Genomic DNA, 19,419 nt, shown 5'->3' on the forward strand with positions numbered 1-19,419 from the left:
TATAGTGTGTATGTGTGTGGCATGGGCAGCTTACACATCTGGAAAGGCACCATCAATGCTGAAAGGTATATCCAAGATCTAGAACAAAATATGCTTCCATCCAGACGTTGTCTCTTTCAGGGAAGGCCTTGCATTTTCCAACATGACAATGCCAGACCACATACTGCATCAATTACAACATCATGGCTGTGTAGAAGAAGGATTGGGGTACTGAAATGCCCAGCCTGCAGTCCAGATCTTTCACCCATTGAAAACATTTGGTGCATCATAAAGAGAAAAATGAAACACGCGAGAACAGACTTTACTTGTATTTTATTCTTGTTTGTTTCTTATTGCTATTATCATATATTATGTTATTGTTTGTATTCTGTTGTGAGCATAAAAAAACGACAGCATCAGACATCCACATGACCAGAGTTTTTCAGCGCGCACACGTCACACTTGACGCTTCAAGTTACGTTAAGCGTGAAATCAACCCTCGCATGCACACGCAGATATCTGCTGGTCGGATGCGATATATTGTTATTTTTCTTACAAACACTTATAAATAATTTGTAAATTTTCCTGATAGTTACCCCTTTATTCCCCCAATATTACATATTGTTCCCACATACTTACTTTATAGTTACACTATAATTACCAAAAGTTATGCTGTAAATTCACTTTAATTATGCAGTACTTTCCGGGCCGTAATCTAAAGCGTTACCGAAAACTCAATGATGGAAGTTGAAAGAAAATATTGAAAGTGGTTGAAAATTGCTGGAACAACTTTTACTGTGCACGTAAAGGCAAATCTGGACAAGTTACCCTATTAAGAATACAAAATGCTTGGTAGCTGCAGGAGAGAGACATATAAACATATTATGTATCCATATATGTGTACTGTACAAGATTTAAAATATTTTTTACAAAGTATTTGGCTTTGAGCACATCCCTACTGATTCTGATTGGTCAATAAACTCTGATGAGTTAAAAAAAAATGATTAAAAATGAAAAAATGTTTGCTAATACAGACTGATTTCATCACATGGTGTATGTGCTACACCAATTCGTATGCCATTTTGGCGTGCTATCAAGAGGCATAATAGCTTTTTAGCGTGTTTATCAACACCATTTCATATCCCCCTACACTGCCCCTACCCCTAAACCTACCCATCACACACACACACACACACAGCCCCTAAACCTACCCATCACACACACACGAACACACACAGCCCCTAAACCTACCCATCACACACACACACACACACAGCCCCTAAACCTACCCATCACACACACACGAACACACACAGCCCCTAAACCTACCCATCACACACACACACACACAGCCCCTAAACCTACCCATCACACACACACACGAACACACACAGCCCCTAAATCTACCCATCACACACACACACACACAGCCCCTAAACCTACCCATCACAAGAAACATTCTGCATTTTTACATTTTCAAAAAAAACTAAAAAACTTTTGTATGTTTATAAATCCATTTTGTGGACACACACACACACACACATTCAGACAAATTTTGAACGCTTAACTCCAACTCTTCCCTAAACCTTCCCATTTGTGTATTATTAAAAAACAGGATATAACAGGCAGATATGACTGCAGGCACAATTTATTCAGAAAGTACAAATATCCCAAGTGTTCTGAGGCCAAACGATTGATTTGTGTGAAGAAAATCCCCAAAAGCGATCAGTAACGTCGAGTCCATCCGCCAAAGACTAATAATACATTTCAAATATTGCAGCCGGAAGAAACGTCACGTCAGCTTTGACAGCATTGGCTGTCGTATGTCCAATTGCGTCATTACGTCAGCTTTGATTGTAAAATGCCATTGGCTCTCGTGAGTCTCGTGACCGATCGTGTCATTCTAAAGAGTCGTGTGTATCATTTGAATCAGAAATATGAAAGAGTGCGTGTGTGTTCTGTTCACTAAGGGCCGCGATCATCATTTCAACGACTAAAACATTAAGATCAACTCTGTTCTTCACATGAAGATATTGTATGACTTCAGAAGACTTGGAATGCAACATGAGTAAATACTTTTATACTGTTTTTTGGTCAGTTTTTGCAATAAATACATGTGACTGTACATTTATTTGCCTGTTACGTGTTTTATATTGTTGGGAGTTGGTAGGTTTAGGGTAGGAGTGGAGTTAGTTGCTCCAAAATATAAAATTAGGCTATAAATATTAATTCTGTGAGATCAGGTTGGTGGAATCACACGGCGTAGACGGCGGATATGATGGTTTGTGTAGGCGTAGACATAACGTTACACGCGGATAGCTCAAAATGCATACAGATAACACACCACTTGGCTTTAGAAAGTGGCGTGTGTATGTTCACGCAAAGTCATGATGTCATGTTGGCCAATGGATTTAATCAATATAAAAAAAGGATTTTTTTTTTTTTTAAACTAAACCTAAGTGCAACTTTAATATTTAAAACATGTTTCTGTCTTTCTCACTCGAGCATGATGTTTGTCAATGGCTCGTTCTCCCATCAAAGTTAATTAGCACCATTGTCCCATGTGTGTAGGAATCAGTGCTTCTGTTTGCAGAGCTCAGAAGACATCCTAATCTAGTCTTGGGTTTGACAACACCTTGCGCAACTAGCTTCTCCCTCCTTCTCAAGCCCTGCGTACACTACACTTATCTGTTTGACACAACACAAAGTCACATACTTATAGAAAGGTCTATGCTTTGTTTTGTCTTTAGCTAATCGAAGATAAACCAGTCGTTTACTCACAACCCACCCAGCACGTTTGTGTAAACTATCCCTTCTTTTCTTTTTAGAAATGATAATTGCGTATACACAGGCAAATGCCCCAAAATGCCACAATTTCATTTACATTTAATGTATACCTGAACAATTAATGATACAATTATAAAACAGCACCACTAACGGTTCTAATTCAGAAACTCTTGTTATTGTGACACCGGTGGATGTTATGTGAACTGCAACCAGAAACTGCTGCTCGTATACAAGAGACTGAATGTGATTTAATGCCAGTATACCTTTGGCAACATTTCTGCAAAATAATATTATGTTGCATAGTGCACGGTTTCTCGAAAGTAAAATGTCCAGTGAGTGGCGCTTTTCGCTGAACCCTAAACCTACCCAATAGAGAACAAAAGCATGTGATATAAAAATACAGCCATGCCATTTTTGCATAGAAGTTTTTGAGCTCTTTTGTTGTAATTCATGTTTCACGGGTATCGTTCCCGAGCTCTTTACATCACAAGTACAGTCCTGAACCATCTGAACGGTCGAGTAGTATGTCAGAAAAGCCAAACATACAGAGCTGGTTATGTGACACAAACTCCAAATGTATTCGCTTATAAACGAGTCATACACAATATTTTTTCATGAAAATAGGTCTTTTTTAATCCATTTACAGGGACAGATTTTTATAGACTGGTTTACCCAGTCTAAATTCTGACTTTATATCTCATATATAACATATCACATTTACGTCTAAATCTGTTCAAGCGAATCGTAAGCTGCATGTTCCATAAATTATTTGCTTTAAACTTGAAATTGTCATCGTCTGCATACTTTTATGTCACTTAAATCTTTAGTGACTTTTCCATGGAACAAAAGTACATTGTGATCACTTGCTGTCAAGATCAGCTGCTGTTACACTTGGTTATATGAAAGCGAATTAACCCCAACTTTCCTTCCATGCTAATCAGAAGCTGTACCTCTTTTTAAACTTGTAAAAAAGTTTTTAAAAAATGCATCTAACTTTTTTTCCCCCCAGTGCTTACCTTAGCAAGCACTACTATTTAAAAAAAAAATGCCTTTCAAATGAATGACCATCCTCTGGTCTTCTGTCCGCAGACTCGGGCTCTTCGAGCTCCTGCATGCGGTCGCTGGGCCGCTCTTTGATCGCTTGCTACTGAATTATTATCACTGCCAGCCGTTCGCTGCTCTCTGTCATTAGCCAGAGACGGCTCTGTTTCAACCAGGAACTCTCTGACACTACTTTATGTCATCTAAACTAGTACCTTTTTCATTTTAGGAGAGAGGGGGTGTGTGAAATGCATCTCAAGTGTCTGAAGTTTGTGAGGCTGTTGATGTTTCCTTGCACGTGTGTTTGCATGCGTCTGAGGGGGCACTGAGGTTATGTGTCATACAGCAGTAATGCTTCGTGATGGCTGGTCCACCTCCTCCAAAACCACCACGATTTAACTGAAACCTCTGCATGCAACATGCTTTATATAGACGCCATCTGGTTCTCTGTGCCGATAATCATAATTTAACATGCAAACTGTCGTCTTTTCTTGGTGGTTTTTGGACATTTCCAAGGTGGGTGTTGGGATTATTTTTGAAATGGACAAGCTATGCGCCCCTTTTTTCCCTTTTCTGTACATAATGGTCTTGTACATTTTTCCTGTGTTGTCAAGGCCTGTAATACAGTAGGGCTTGTGCTTTATCAGAATAATTTATTATTTTCAAGCACATTTGTATCTAATACTTTTTGCAGTATCTCATGTTTTCAAAATAAGATATGTTTTGGGTATATATGTGTACTTATTTAAATATCCTCATAAGTTGTATATAGTAATAGTGAAATATCAGGAGGTGATTTTACTGGTCCTCACAGGTTATAAGGCTTATACATTGGCCAAATATGTAAATCTGGTGTTTTGCATACGTTTCTGTGATGGTTAGGTTTAGTGTTGGGTTAGGCAATAGAACTATATCATTAAAGGTTTTTTTTTTCCAGCTGCTTACACACATTAACAGTCTCCTTTTTTCAAAACTCTCTACACACAATTCCCAAAACTGCACACACAACATGCAAAACGCCTCACATCTTCAGAACTGGATTCAAAATCACATAAACAAGTGTCAGAATGAAGCATTTGCATAAAATGGCAAACACTTTTATACATTTTTGGATATAACATGTATACATTTTTGTTCTAGATCTAAAGCTCTTTGGTCTTTCATTGGCGTATATATACATTTTAATACAGTGTGGAAAGTAATCTGCTGAGAGGGGTAACATGTGCACTGTAACACCAATGCAATGTAGAACGAGACAATATTAGGCCAAACATAACTGTTGTATACAGTAGCATACAACAAAACCATACATATGTAAACCAAAAGTTACAGTAAAGAACACAATTTGTGTGTGTGTGTGTGTGTGTGTGTGTGTGTGTGTGTGTGTGTGTGTGTGTGTGTGTGTGTGTGTGTGTGTGTGTGTGTGTGTGTGTGTGTCCAATCCCCATTACTCCGTCTGCATTGCTTGTTCTAAAACTAGTCCCTTGGCTTATTCCAAAGCCATGAATAGTTGGTGTTAAGTAAAGCAAGGAGTGTTTGCACACGTGAGGAGTTTGTGTGAGGCACTGGTTAATTAGTGTGGCATTTTGATTGGTTGTGTTTGAAAAAGGAAATCAGAGTGTGTGACAAGTAAGTCATTTGTGTGTAAGCAGTTGGGAAAAACTGTAACAAAATCAATAGAAGTCTATGCAATGTCCTCGCTAATAGTGAAACAAACGTGTGTGTGCGTGTGTGTGCGTGCATGCGTGTGTGTGTGTGTATGTGTGTGGTTCAGGGAAACCCTATGTTATGAGGACAAAATGTCCCCAGAAAGATGGCGATATCAAAAATCCTTATCCTTGTGGGGAAATGTTTTGGTCTCCACGAGGAAAACCAGCTTATTAATCATATTAAGTGATGTTTAAAAAAAATGTAAAAATGCAAAATCTTTTTCTGTGATGGGTGGGGTTAAGGTAGGATATACAGTTATACAGTTATACAGTATAGAAATCATGATGTTTTTGGAAAGTCCCCATAAAACATGAAAACAGTGTGTGCTTGCGTGTGCTTGCGTGTGTGTGTGTGTGTGTGTGTGTGTGTGTGTGTGTGTGTGTGTGTGTGTGTGTGTGTGTGTGTGTGTGTGTGTGTGTGTGTGTGTGTGTGTGTGTGTGTGCAATAAATCACAACCAACACTTTTCTCATGTTTTAGTGTACAACCTTTTAACTTTAATGGTGAAGCAAAGGACAAAATACTGTTGAATAAATTAGGTTAAAAAAAATAGCCACAAGCACATTTTTGATTTGTACAACAAAGCAATGCAACATATTGGTATCTTGATTTCCATATATACAGAATAAAAAATATATTTTTTATTCTTAGTCCACTTATTTCAGTGTCAATTATTTTTTTAATAACAAACAAACAGACAAACAAAACATATACAACATGTCTTTCTTTTATATATATATTTTTTTTCTGAATTTGTTTTTTTCTTTTCCATTTTAATAGTATTTTTCTTTAATGACATTTTGTTTGCATTCCCATCAGGAACATACTGAAAAAATGTTTCTCCAAATGTAACACAAAAGTTATTTTTCTTTTTTGTTCTTTTCTCAAATCTTTTTTTCAACATTGCACTCTGGTAAAATATTTTGTGTTGGGAAGTGGAAGTATTAACATCTGCAAAACAAAAACTTTTTTTTTTTTTCGATCACTGAAGATCCTTTTAAAATTTGGTGAAAAAAAATGTAAATGTCTAAATAGTAATTAATCTCCCAAGTCATTAAATATCAATGCTGCACATTCACTTTTGTAACAATTCATAATTAAAAAAAAAACTTTAAAAAGTTGGTTTAAGTGCTGTTTTAACCATTTAGATGGCCAGTCACGCATGGACTGTGCAGCAGTGCAAAAGCACACACAGGAGTGAGCTGCTGTGGGACACTGAGGAACCGTTTTAAAGGTCTTTCGGTTTGCTAACCTGGACATCTTTGTCGGGAGAACAAAGCAACCTTCTGAAAGACATATTTGTATCTTCTGAACAACTGTTCGGAGACAGCCTAATATGGTAGGCAACGCTAAACTAAATTCTTTGGTGTTGAGTAAAAATCCAAAACACTGTTTTGTAAAATGCATGTGTATACATGGTCCACTGATGTAGTGCCTTCCCCTCAAACATCCCCGTTTATTTTTAACAATCTCGTTTGTTAGACTCATGCTATGTAGGTACGTCTGTTCTGAAGTGCTTCTAGTCTTTCTCTATAAACATGTTTGTATATGTGGCTACGCTGATCAAAATGTTGATATAGTGCAAAACTGTAAACGTTTTAACGTCTCATTTTAAGGTAACAAAAAAAATGTACAGAAATCAAAAACAAAATAATAACATTATCAACAATAGTCAGAATAATTAGAATAATAATATAAAGAAATGTTTGGTTCCAGCAGCCCGTCAAACTTCTTTCAAGTATCTCTCAACAACACACACACGAACAGACATGCACACATACGTATACGAATACTCCCATAGGCAGACTGCACAAACACACACACTTTTGTACACGGACTCACACAACAAACATAGAACATACGCACAAGGTATAAAAAGTCAACAAACGTTAACTTTTTTGTAGTTTGTAAAAGTAAATAGTTAAGAAACAAAACAACACCTTGATGAAAAATATATCATAATACTTGACAAGTTGCATAGTTTTGAGATTTTCTTTTTCAGGCACCTCATCTACGTGATCTCTCTTCCTGCAGTGCATGTCGCGCTGCAAAATAGGCCGCATAAATACTCTCTGACCTTGCTCCCTTTGCTTTGTAACAAAAATATATTATATTTCTTTTCTCTTTTGAAAGTGCCACAGAGATTACTCTGAGTTACAGATACCCATTGTAACGTGATACCCATTGGATTCTAAGATGACCACGCACAAGTGGTCGAGAGAAAGAGAGGCCTGTCTACGTGAGAGTTTGTCTTGAGGCAGTGAGATAGAGATAGAGGAGCCCTCATCTCCTCCCTCTACATCTCTTCTTTTTCATTCGTTTTGGGGCTGAAGTTCTTGCCCCTACCACCCCCCCTTGCTGCGCAGTCTCTCCCTTCCTACCCTTCCTCTTCTTGCAGGGGTCTTACGAGCAGCCGCATTCTTCTACAATCATGTTCTGAATGTCCTTTTTGACAATTTTCTGCTCCTCGTTGTAGTAGAGCATGGACATGGCTCGCAGGCGAGTCGGCACGCAACAGGACTTGATGTTGGTGAAGGGACTGTACCCTCGCATACGGTAGTGGTTGATGACCGTGGAGTGGAAGGACAGCGAGTTGCCAGTGATGCTGGCGACATGGCTGGGACAGTCGCCTTCGCAGTAGTTGGCATGATACCCTGAGGGTGCGATGATCCAGTCGTTCCAGCCGATGTCCTTGAAGTTTACATAGAATTGCCGCTTGCAGCAGACGCGTACCTTGCCGTCGCATTCGAGACCTCTTTTGCGACGTCTCCTTAGAGACAGATCGTCCATCTGTCGCACCACGGCCATGAGGAACGGCCGGTGGGATTGCTCCCGTTCGCCGCCTCCCGGAGTCACGAGTATTGGTGTGGCCCGGGCGTCGGCACACAGCGGGCAGGAGATGCGCAGACTCAGAGTGCTGCCCCCGCGTTGCAACAGCGCTTGCACGCTGGCCGACACAGGAAACGTATGCCAGCCGCTGCGCCGCGTGTCCACAGATTTCTCAGCCAGAAGCTTCTCCCCCGTGCCCTGTTGCAGGAGCAGCCGGATGGCAACGTTAGCGCGGGTGCGGTTGCCCTTCGGCAGTCGAAGAAAGATCCAAACGTTTGCTTGCTCCACCACAGACATCTCCCCACCTTCCTTGGAGATGAGAAAGTTGACAAAGCCTGGAGCTTCCCCTGCGGGACAGGAAGAGAAAGAAACATCAGAGATTAGTCAAATATCCTGATCTTTTGTTATAGCACTTGCATTTCACTTTAGCCCGAGGCTCTGGTTGACTTTGCAGACACCCACATCAGAGCTGACACTGGGAGGGGTGGCATCAGTGGAACATTTTAGCTTTGTGCCAACAGTGACCAGTTTTTCAAGGTTTCCTTCTGTTTCGTGCGACTATTAATAAATAGCATTGAAGCATGCAGTCGTGCATCCTTTTCCTGCACGTCAAATGCAAGATGGGAATCAGCTGTTCCTACACGCACACTCGGAAACAAACAATCCCTCCCATTTGGTTCTTCCTGTACCACCTTGGAATTGAAATAATTGAGGGTTTCGACAAGACTTTAAACCAACTTCATCACCTCTCCTGGTAGTTAACTCAGCAATTAAGAGTCTGCTCAGTCGCCTGGAACAAGTTTTTGTTGAACGCAGGGTAAGACATAATGGCCATGACAGCATACAGCATGCAGCTGGAAGCAGTGATGTGGCATGTGGCTTGCTGTCTCATTGGATTGTAAAAGACTATTCCCTCTGGCTTTGATTCCCACCGTGTTATAGACAGAGGCAAGGCCTCTGGAAAATTTCAGTTCACGGATCATTTGGGAACTTGCAAACAAATCCTCCCAATTTACTGACTCAACCCGTTTTTTAAGCCACTAAACCTTTGTTGGGACATTATTGCTGGCTGGTCTAGCTGATGGTTGCTTACTTGTACTGTAGCTGAGTTCTTGTAAAAGTGGCCACCTACCAAAGGTTTGGCATACACAATGATTCTTACACGTCATGGCTAATAATAAGAGGCCTCTTGCAACAGGCATTAAGCAATATACTCTGGAAAAATATTGCACATCTTTCACCTACCACAAGGGTTGCGATGAAATAACAATGCCGTCAAGCTACAAGTGTGTATGTGTGCGAGAGTGTATTTAAGGATCCCTGGCCCAAACCCATCTGTCCAAACACAGTCGAGCTTCACAAACGGAGGCTTTTTTTCCAGTAGTGGCTAATGCATTGTTTCCCTTTTAATCTGCACCTAGTGAAAGAATCAAGTATTGTTAGCATTCGCTAAGCTGAGTAAACCCTTCAACTGCCCCTCCAGAGCCCAAGCCCAGGCCCAAAGAAGAAAGATCACCACTGGAGCTTCGCAACTCTGCATGCTTCTGAATATATTTGCTGGAGAGCAAAGAGACATTTTTAAATTTGAAGAGAAAGACTAAAGAGCCATGCGGTAATCCCTCAACAATAAACACCAATTTTACCGCAAGGGCAGAGTTTGCACAGCTGTCCTGCACACAAAGATGGAGAATAACATTTACACATTCCTCCCCTCCCCCTGTCCCTGTCTTCCAAAGGGGCGGGTGGCTGAAGTATAGAGTCACCTGGGAACTTAAGTGTATTTGTTGGGGGGACGGGGGGATGTCCACTCCTCTTTAAACATGGCTTTAGTTAATGTGTTCTATAATCCTCTTTTCTATCTGGTTTACCTTAGGGGGAATCAGCCTCTTTCATCTCCTTGTTGGCCTCCTGTCATATTGTATAGCTTGCAATGCCCCAGTGCTTGAAGCTAAAAGAATGCTTTTGCAGTAAAGAACTCCACAACCTGAAAGGTTGTTCAAACACGCCTCTTTGGATGAAGTTTGTTTGTACTCTTCCCGGTTATAACTGTTATAGAACGCACTATTTATCTTTGGCTAATTTGTTGACAATGCTGATTAAAGGCAACAGTTTTTCCACACAGAACACACATGCTAGTTCAAAGAGTACAGCGCTAACAGGTGCTTAATGGATCAAGTGGAACGAAGCATCCATTCACATAACGAAACACAAGAGAGCTTGATGTATATTCTCTAGGTCTTACTGACAATGACAGTTATTGTTTCAAGGCCAGTGTTCACGTTAAATACCCAAGGGGAAGGATTCTAGGTGCTAACATGAAAACACTTCCTGGACCGCTCTGGGAATCAAAGATTCTTGGCCCATTTTCTTCTTTGACCCAACAAGATATTAAATTAGAAATAAAAGTCTGAGGGTGGAAATCTGACTCTTTAAATGGTGTGTGGGAGTGAATGATTTGAGTTCCTCGCCTGTTATGCAACATATTTCAAACACAGTCTCATCAGCAGCAAGGATGGATTTTACAGACTAAACTCTTGCGCTAGAGCGCACTGTGAGCTAAAATGATATTCATATTCATGTATTTCAAACAATTGTCAATGATTGCCTGAATAATCATCGCTTGCTACTATAATACATTAAAAAAGAGACTCAAAATCGAAGAAATTTTACATTAGGTTGGATACTAATCCAAATTAAAAAAATGGTCCGTAATGAATGCAGCGGAGGTATTCCAAGTGAAAATATACAACAGAGCCCAACACTGAAATCATAAAACAGCCTTTGACATTATAATGTCACTGAATAGACCACAAACCACTAGAATTCCTTTCAGTGCATGTTGCTGCAAAAGCATTCATGGCCTTTTCTGCATCCCAGCATGAGAAGCAAACAAACAAAAAGTGCAATTAAAGCTTATTTCCCAACCATAACACTGTAGAGTCTTGTATACATTCTCAGGCGAGGGTCCTTAACACCGGCGAGCCGTTTCACGATACCACACCTCGTGCCGTAAAGGCCAAGCATGCCTGTTATGTTCTTCCTCAAACGGCCTTGTAGCCTCTTTATCTGGTCCTCATCACCCACAGGCATTTCAGGCACCAAGAGCGGGCCTGATTTACTGCCCCCATCTAAGTCAGGCACCCCATCTAGCGGCAAAGAATCACCAGCTTCAGCCAGCCCCTGCAGGCCAGTGCAGCTCCCAGGGAACCAGGAGGGTAACGAGGAGAGTTACTGCTGCCTCCCCCCTACTAACCTTTGTGGAAAATGGCTCAAGGCCATGCTGAAAAACTGAAGGACACGAGTAGAGAAAATGCGGCCTAACAAAACATGGGGGACAATCTATGCAGGGAGTTGCAATTCATATTTTACTTGTTTATCTGATTGATTTTTCAGGATTCAAGGTTGGACGTAGATTTGAGATGCTTGCTGCTCTTCTACCAAGCCTGCATCTGCAAGTAATAACCCACTCTCACGAACAGGTTTGGATGATGCATCAGCTGTCAGAGTAATAAATGAGCACAGTTGGCATGATGCTGCAGCATCCTTTCTTTACTACACTACTGTACCTTGAAGCCAAGAAAGCTTTAAGTAGCATATTACAAAATGTCACGAGCAGTGAAGTGTCCTGCAACCTGAGAAAGTGTTTTTTGTTTTTTTGACCACACTAAGGGATCCTCGGCTGACAAGGAGGCTTTCTAATGTGGTACTCAAATCTGGATAGTGCTTAAAGGAGATACTTTGTGGCTTTGCAATATGTAAGGTTTGGCAAGCTGGCCATGTAGCCCCCAAATAAGACAAAGATACTTTGGAATTAGGTTATTTTATTCCCATTGCCTTAAAAAAGATACTCTTTAGATTTAAGGAAGAAAGCCTTCAGCAAGCCAGTTTCTCTTTTAAGCAAATAAATCAATATTTGATCTAGCAAAAATAACTGATTGCAAATGAAAAAATGGGACGTCTTCTTTTCTTTTGCTGTGACCATTACTGCAGGGAGTGATTATAGGGCTTTCCCTGTGATAAATTACTTTAGCAAGTAGGAGGAGATCAAAACAAGGAAAAGAAGTAAATATTGAGTCATTGTTTCAGAACATGTCAAGCTTTGCATATGCAACCTGCACGCCTGAATGACATCAGAAAGGCCAAACACTGTACGCCCACACACACTCACTTCATCCACAATGATATCATCAACGTGCCCACTTCTGTTTGAAGACTCTGCACATGGCTTCAGCAGAATTCAATGACCAATTTAAAGAATAGTGAACACTTTTGCATATATAATATTTATAAGTCTCTGCTTCTGTTAAATTGTTTACTTTTGTTTGGAAGCAAATGCTATCCATCTTGCACCTTTTGATGGAAAAGAATGCTTGGCTGAATTTTATCAATGACCTCTGTGGCACTCTCAAAACTTAGCAGTAACATTGTCTAGGAAAGAGCGAATTCTCTAGATATGGTTGCTTTAAAAGGCATTTGTTAGTCTTTGTCTTAGATAGGTTACTTCTCACCATTTACTAGTGCCTGAAAGTCTGCAGACTAAAAGTATTTGCAGTCATGCAAATACACAAGCACTGATTGCACATGGCTTCAGGCTACACATATAAATCGAGAGCAATCAGTCTTACCATGTACCGTTTATTCACCCAGCATGCTATATGTCAGAGATAATGGTTTAAGCAACAATGTCCTATAAAATCGCTATGCCTGAGATTCTGCAGTCATTGTGTCTCCAAACTGATATCTTTATGAATGTGATTTCTAAACCAGCACTTAAATGGACAACAGGCTGGAACTAATAGCTGCCAAGAAATCTTTAATTCTATTTAACATTCTTAAGAAAATCAGTTGTCAGAGAATAATTATTGTTAAATTTTAAAGCCAGTTGCATCTAACAGGAGCAGCTTATTATTATCGAAAGCATTTCAGTCTTTGATCATTAAGAAATATACATTCATAAAATATATAATTGCTTTATACGATGGCAGATTCTTGGACAAGATTCCCGACAGATAGTGTAGAAGTCTAAGACTTACATCATACACATAATTACAGTTGTCTAAACAACCCACTTAACGCCACATTACAGTGATGCAGTGCAGCAACATGTGTCTTAAAAATCATACCAGTAAGAAATAAACACCATGAAGAACTATGCATTACAGTATTTAGTAAATCAATATAATTACAGTTGTGTCTCTGCATGTGATGCCAAGCCAAAAAATATTACCTGGTGCCACATTGCAAAGTTAATAATGCAGACATTCATAACTAGGTTTTTGGCATTCACGTAAGCATGATCTGAATTTGTTTTATTTTACATAAAATTGGGAATCCCGACTTTAACAATAAAGGACTTACGCGTTAAGTTACAAAAGTATCTATTTTGATCTCAAATAAATGTTCTATATACCATATGTATGTTTATGTGTTTTGTTAGCCTGTTTATGCGTATCTGCAGGAATTCTCCCTTGAGGTGGATTTGGAGGACAGACTTTTTGGAAAGCAGATCAAATTCAACCGAACGTGGTATTTCATGCCAGACGCAAGACTGGAATTCGAGCGGAAATCCTCACGAATTCGCTCAGGTAAGAAACGATTATCGGGTAAGGTTTCTGTTCAATAATAGTGCGATGTTTGGCGGAAGGAAGTGAGGAAATTTTCTGTAATCTTAGGATTTACATGTAAATAATGCTGCCTTCATGTGCTATCGGAATTATCGTTAATAAAAATAGTTAAAAATTGGAAATGAATGCCCTCTCAGGTGAAAATTTTAATCTGATGAGCTCATAATCACGACTTTAGAAGTGGGTATTAGCACATTTCCAAAAGCACATGAAGGCTGCATTAAGCCCTTAAGTAAAGATATGGAGAAATGATGTATCTTTAATGCATTTTGTGTTGGGACTCCACCCAATACTTATTATAATAACAAGACAGATGATCTGATCTTATTTGTAGCATACTATTTGCTTTTATGTCGAGCATCAGGTTAATATATTGATGTGGGTTTCTTTAGTTCCTCTGAAATGTCAAGTGGTAGAGGTAAACAGGACATATAATTGAAAAGTATATAAACAGAAATTGAGCTAGGATGTACCAAGTGTTTGGTTTGTTCCGTTTCAGGTCAGCAATCTGACGTTTTGTAATGTGAGCAGATGAATGAGAGCTCGCAATCCTGATTTATTCATGAGGGACCGTTCATCTCCCCCTCAGTCAATACATCAAGAGCCCATTGAAAACAAATGGATGTGTCTGACACTGAGGGAATAAATCCTTGCACTAACAGTCCACATAATAAAACTTTGATATAGTTTTGATTACTTACAGATTTAGTGTTTCATAACTAGGTTTTTGTCATCACTTTAGCATGATCTGAATTTTTGTTTTATAATGTGACAAGCTGTAGTCTGGCACCAGAAGATTATCAGGGAATGGTTCTCATAAACAGAGTTCTCACGGTCATGAAAAAACAGTAAATATCAAGATTTTTTTCTTTTTAAATTCCCATTTCCAGATGTGGTGAGAATGATCTTAGAGCCTCCATAGAGAATATACATTTTCTAATTGTGAATGTGTAATTGTGAGTGCCGTCTTAATGAAATTATTTTGCAGCATTCATGAATGGGGGAAGTCACGCAAATTCATTGGTCAAAAATGTGAGAATCATCGCATGAAGAACGTCCTTGTTGCTTTGGACTCAAATAGAGTGAGCGAGTGGAATGATTTATTTCTGACTCTAGTTCACTTCACGTCTCTTCAATACCTATCCGTTTTAAAAATGAATAAAACTGAATGTCATTCCGAATAATCATTCTCCCCACAAGGCTGCAGTGTTACAGTCTCAGCTCCCTAAAATCATGAAACATTCATCTTTCAGGCAAGCAATGCAATTGCTCCGTTTGCTGCTTTTTAGGTCTGACACATCTGTTGAGAGCTCCTGCAGCACGCCGCGGCTCTGTGTCACTCATGACCCGTTTGAGCTGTATGACTCAGAGAAGAACCCAATCTCTCCTCACATCACGGGCTTGACAGCACCTTTGAACAGCTCTCACTGCAGCCGACAATGCTCTTTCAACTGCCTTTGAAACTCGACACAAAGGCAGAAACCGAACAGCCTTCTTTTTCTCCTATAATATGGAGAAGCCTTTTTTATTCCTGTGTGTTATGATTTTTTTTTATCTCTCTCTCAACCGGCTCGCACAGGGAAGCCATATAGGAGGCTGTCAGTCCCCAGGGAAGTGACTTATGGCTAGAAGCCTGGGGGGCCCTCGCAGATAATTACTGATTCCCTAAAGCAGCAGGCGGTTTGCAGGAACCTCGCGAGGGGGGAGTGAATTTGCCGCAGCATAGTGCGGTGGCAACAGGTTTCCCTGAACTCTTCAAACTGGTGATAATAAGTTGAACAGCTTTATTAAACACACCCCAGCCCATTGACTGATTTACTATTTACTATAAGTATTCAAGGACTAAAGACATTTGTTAAAAATGTGGAACTCACCGGCTTCAGCAAATGTGATGATCTCTGTCTGTTCTGCCTGTTCGGTCTCGGGACGGCTGCTGGCCTCGTCCTCAATCTGAACACTTCCGTCCTTGGCCACACGTCCCACGTGTACCTTGCGGATGGCATTGAGGAGTGCAGCGCGAGGCACCGGGTGTGTGATGTTGGGACGCTCTTGCAGGTGCAGCATGTTAAGTATGTGTCTCTTCACTGCCTCAACCACGTCTTGCTGGGCTCCCTCTTCTTCACCTTTGCGAAGCCGTGCCAGCGCACAGGATGGACAGTCCGTGGCGGCTGCCTGTTCGGACGTTGCCAGGCTCCCTTTGGTGGCCATGGCACTGAGAGAGCAGGTCTGGATGAGCAGCAGGAGGAGCCCGCTCAGCAGAGGGAGAGGGGACATCCTTAAAACGAGAGGTGTCAGTCACTGAAGAGAGCTGAAAAACTTACTTTAAAAGTTCCTTTCAAAGTAAGACAAGAATCCGTCCGACAGCTGGGAGCAAAGTCTGTCTGCCTGTCGTTGAGCTTAATCTGACAAAAACAAAAGAAAAAAGTAATAGCTAAACTACTAAAGGGGAGAAAAGTGATTAAAAAAGTGTAATCCTTGTGGGTGAGTTGTAAGAAGAGATGCTGGTCAGAAAGCAGGAACAGTTCTGTCAGTGGATTTCTCCCTCTCCAGGTCCTTGGGAAGTTTGTATGGGATGGGCAGTCGGCTTCTGGATGTGCCCCAGGGAAGCAGTGCGCTCGTAACTACTGGGACTACTCACTGTGCAGGAGTTGAATGGTTTTGTTGAAGTGGGCTGGACTCTCTCACTGGCTCTTGCTCCTCTCTCTTACACAGTAATTATACTTCCCTCCTCCCTCCCTCCCCTCCTTCTTTCTCCCTCTATTTGTAGGAATAGTAACTTCCCCATGCAGGGTTTACAGACCCACATTGTGGAATTTGTTTCTGAGATATGACAAGTGATTTGCTGTTAAGTGCAGAGCCCCCCCTGCCCCACCCCAAGTTCATTCATTTGTAAGTGTTCACAGTTTTCAAACGAACTCTCTGAAATCTGTTTATGTTTCAATAGCTGGATGAGGAAAAGCACGTCTGGCAAGTAGTCAAACTGAGGTATTTCAAAGTACTTGAGAGATGTGTGGTGACATAGCAGTTCCCCGTAGACGTATTAGCCAATTCTGGTCAACTGGAGATTGCCAGTGGTAATTTTTCTCATTTAATAACAGTTCCCTTATTCTTGAAGAAGCAACGTCTTGACGTCACTTTTGAAGCAGTGCACGTTTATTATTCCATGCTTCCCCTTTACTGCCGTAACACATGTTGTGTGCAGATTCACCATAGTGCCCGGAAGCGTAACTTCCTGTTTAATTGGCCCAGGACAGATGTCTGGGATTCTCGGTGAGACAGGCAGCTGGGCTTGTGACATCATCAAAGGCTGAGTTGAGGGCATGCGTGGGTCGTCCGTCTGCATATCAGCCAAAACATGCATGAGGGATGCCGCAGTCATAGTGTGCTGTGGGTTACGTAGACATTTTCTCCATATTAGACATGGTGATGATGGTTCTGATTCAGCAGACTCACCTTCCTCAGTGATGCTGACTGAGGTCAGTGTCTAAAGTCTGCCTTGAGAAAGACAGCCTCTGGCTACATTTATCTATCATGAGAAAGACTGAGATGTATTTATGTAGGCTAATTAAGCATAGTGAATCAATTCGTATTTCTTGATTTAATCCTATTATTTTACAATATTAATTTCTTTAATATCATTCTACCTACCAGAATTGAATAACTCTATTTGTACTTGATTCTTATATTTAGTTACAGTAGTCTTTTCTCTGGCAATAAACATGTGTGTCGCTTCAATATTTAATATATTGCTGTAAGGAGTCCCTCTTGTGGTGAAACTTGCTTGTTGCAGAGAGTTTTTTTTAACTCAGAGAGTAGAAATTTCACATTATAAATATTTTTTCATGTTATTTTGGATATAACAATTTCTCTCTCCCCTATTTTTAGTGACTTCTGAATTAATAAATAATTTACCTTTGGCCCCAAGTATCCTTAATATAGTCAGTATCCATACCATTAATCATTCCATACACTGTTTTTTTCTCCATGTTTCTATACTTTTCATTGATTTATCACTTGCCTTTGTTTGAAGTTAATGAGATATTCTACTTTTCATTAGAAATGTTGGTCTCACTTTATATTACGTGGCCTTAACTACTATGTACTAACATTTAAATGAATCGTTTGATACAATGCACATACATGTTTTTACGGTGTACGTATAGTTTTAAAAATACCTGATTGTAATTACATCTGTAATTCATTTCTGTATTTACTTTAATAATCACATTGTTTACCCATCTCTTACACCTTAACCAACTCTTAAACCTACCGTACCACCAAACCTGTCCCTAACTTTACTCGTATCCCACCTCAATATAAGCAAATGTGTTTTGCAATACAATATGAACACAATAAGTACATTGCACTTATTTTATTTTAAGTATGTACATAGTAGTTAAGGACACCTCAATTAAAGTGGGACAGAAATGTCAGAACCTTGACTGTAAAAACTGCTGTAAAACTATCAACTAATTTAATATTGTTCCCCTTTATAGTTCAGAATGAAATCTGTGGACAAAAACTGTAAAAGGGAACTAACAGGTAAATCGTAATGATCATTGCATGTGATCCAATGAATTATGGAAGTGACTGCGAAAAAACATTAAGTCATGAGCACTTTGCGGTGCTTGCGAAAGGCGTTATGTTTTTGTGGCCTAAGTGTCCAAAATTCTCAATAATCTCTGTGGTGGTTCCAGTTTTTCTCATTTTTTGGTTTTCCGAAATGGTTTCCAGTCTGAAACTCAACTTGTTGTTTTTAGAGGAAACGGAGAGCCGAAACAGCAAGACATCTTTTCTTTTTTACTTCAGGCACTGAATGTTTGTGTAGAGGCTAGCTTTTTATTAGGGCTGTTAAAATGAGCCATTGCAGTCTCTGCCTCATACCTAAAACAGGAGAGCTGTTAGTACTTTAGTACAGCACTTCAGCCAGAAAAAGACTTGTAATGACACTGTATCACACCACAATAAACACCCAGCACTTGCTGACTTGTTGAATATACAAAATAGGGGATAAAGATATCAGTGACAATTCTCCAAACATTACAAGTCAAGCAATCGCAAGAGAGAGGACAAAATTATTGTAGTACTTTGTAGGTCCTGTTTGCGGAAATGGTTCTTAACTTGCTAAATGTCTCGTGGCGGGACAGTCTGGATGGCTGGGCCGCCAGTAGGTGATGGATGGCCTACCTCCACCTCTGTCTTCCCATCGGGGGACACAGAGGGATGAGAGACTGGTGACACGGAGGTTACACGATTCCTCAACGACACGGCGGGGAGACAAGGTCCCATTAAAACGTGAATGGAGAATAGGGAGAAGCAGGAAGAAAATGTGTTTTTCAACCCTTGGAGAAAGAGATTGAGAAAGAGAGAGTGAATGAGTAAATCTTTCTCCAGATGTGAGTGTGTCCAGGATTCAAAACGTTCAATCGCACACTATGTTTCTCTCGCTCT

At 40.2% G+C, this 19,419-nt stretch overlaps 1 protein-coding gene across 1 annotated transcript; it reads right to left on the reverse strand.

Annotated features, from left to right (window-relative positions):
• Window positions 1-6,177: 6,177 nt before the first annotated feature.
• inhbaa (inhibin subunit beta Aa) lies at window positions 6,178-16,629 on the reverse strand. The gene is made up of 2 exons (XM_067434649.1): window positions 15,843-16,629; window positions 6,178-8,691 (listed from the first exon to the last, which is right to left on the reverse strand). Exons 1-2 carry the CDS (start codon window positions 16,240-16,242, stop codon window positions 7,919-7,921), a joined length of 1,173 nt encoding a protein of 390 aa, XP_067290750.1. The 5' UTR covers window positions 16,243-16,629; the 3' UTR covers window positions 6,178-7,918.
• Between the last annotated feature and the right edge of the window lie 2,790 nt (window positions 16,630-19,419).

The sequence above is a fragment of the Pseudorasbora parva genome, chromosome 24 (assembly GCF_024679245.1).
Source record: "Pseudorasbora parva isolate DD20220531a chromosome 24, ASM2467924v1, whole genome shotgun sequence".
NCBI classification, from domain to species: domain Eukaryota; kingdom Metazoa; phylum Chordata; class Actinopteri; order Cypriniformes; family Gobionidae; genus Pseudorasbora; species Pseudorasbora parva.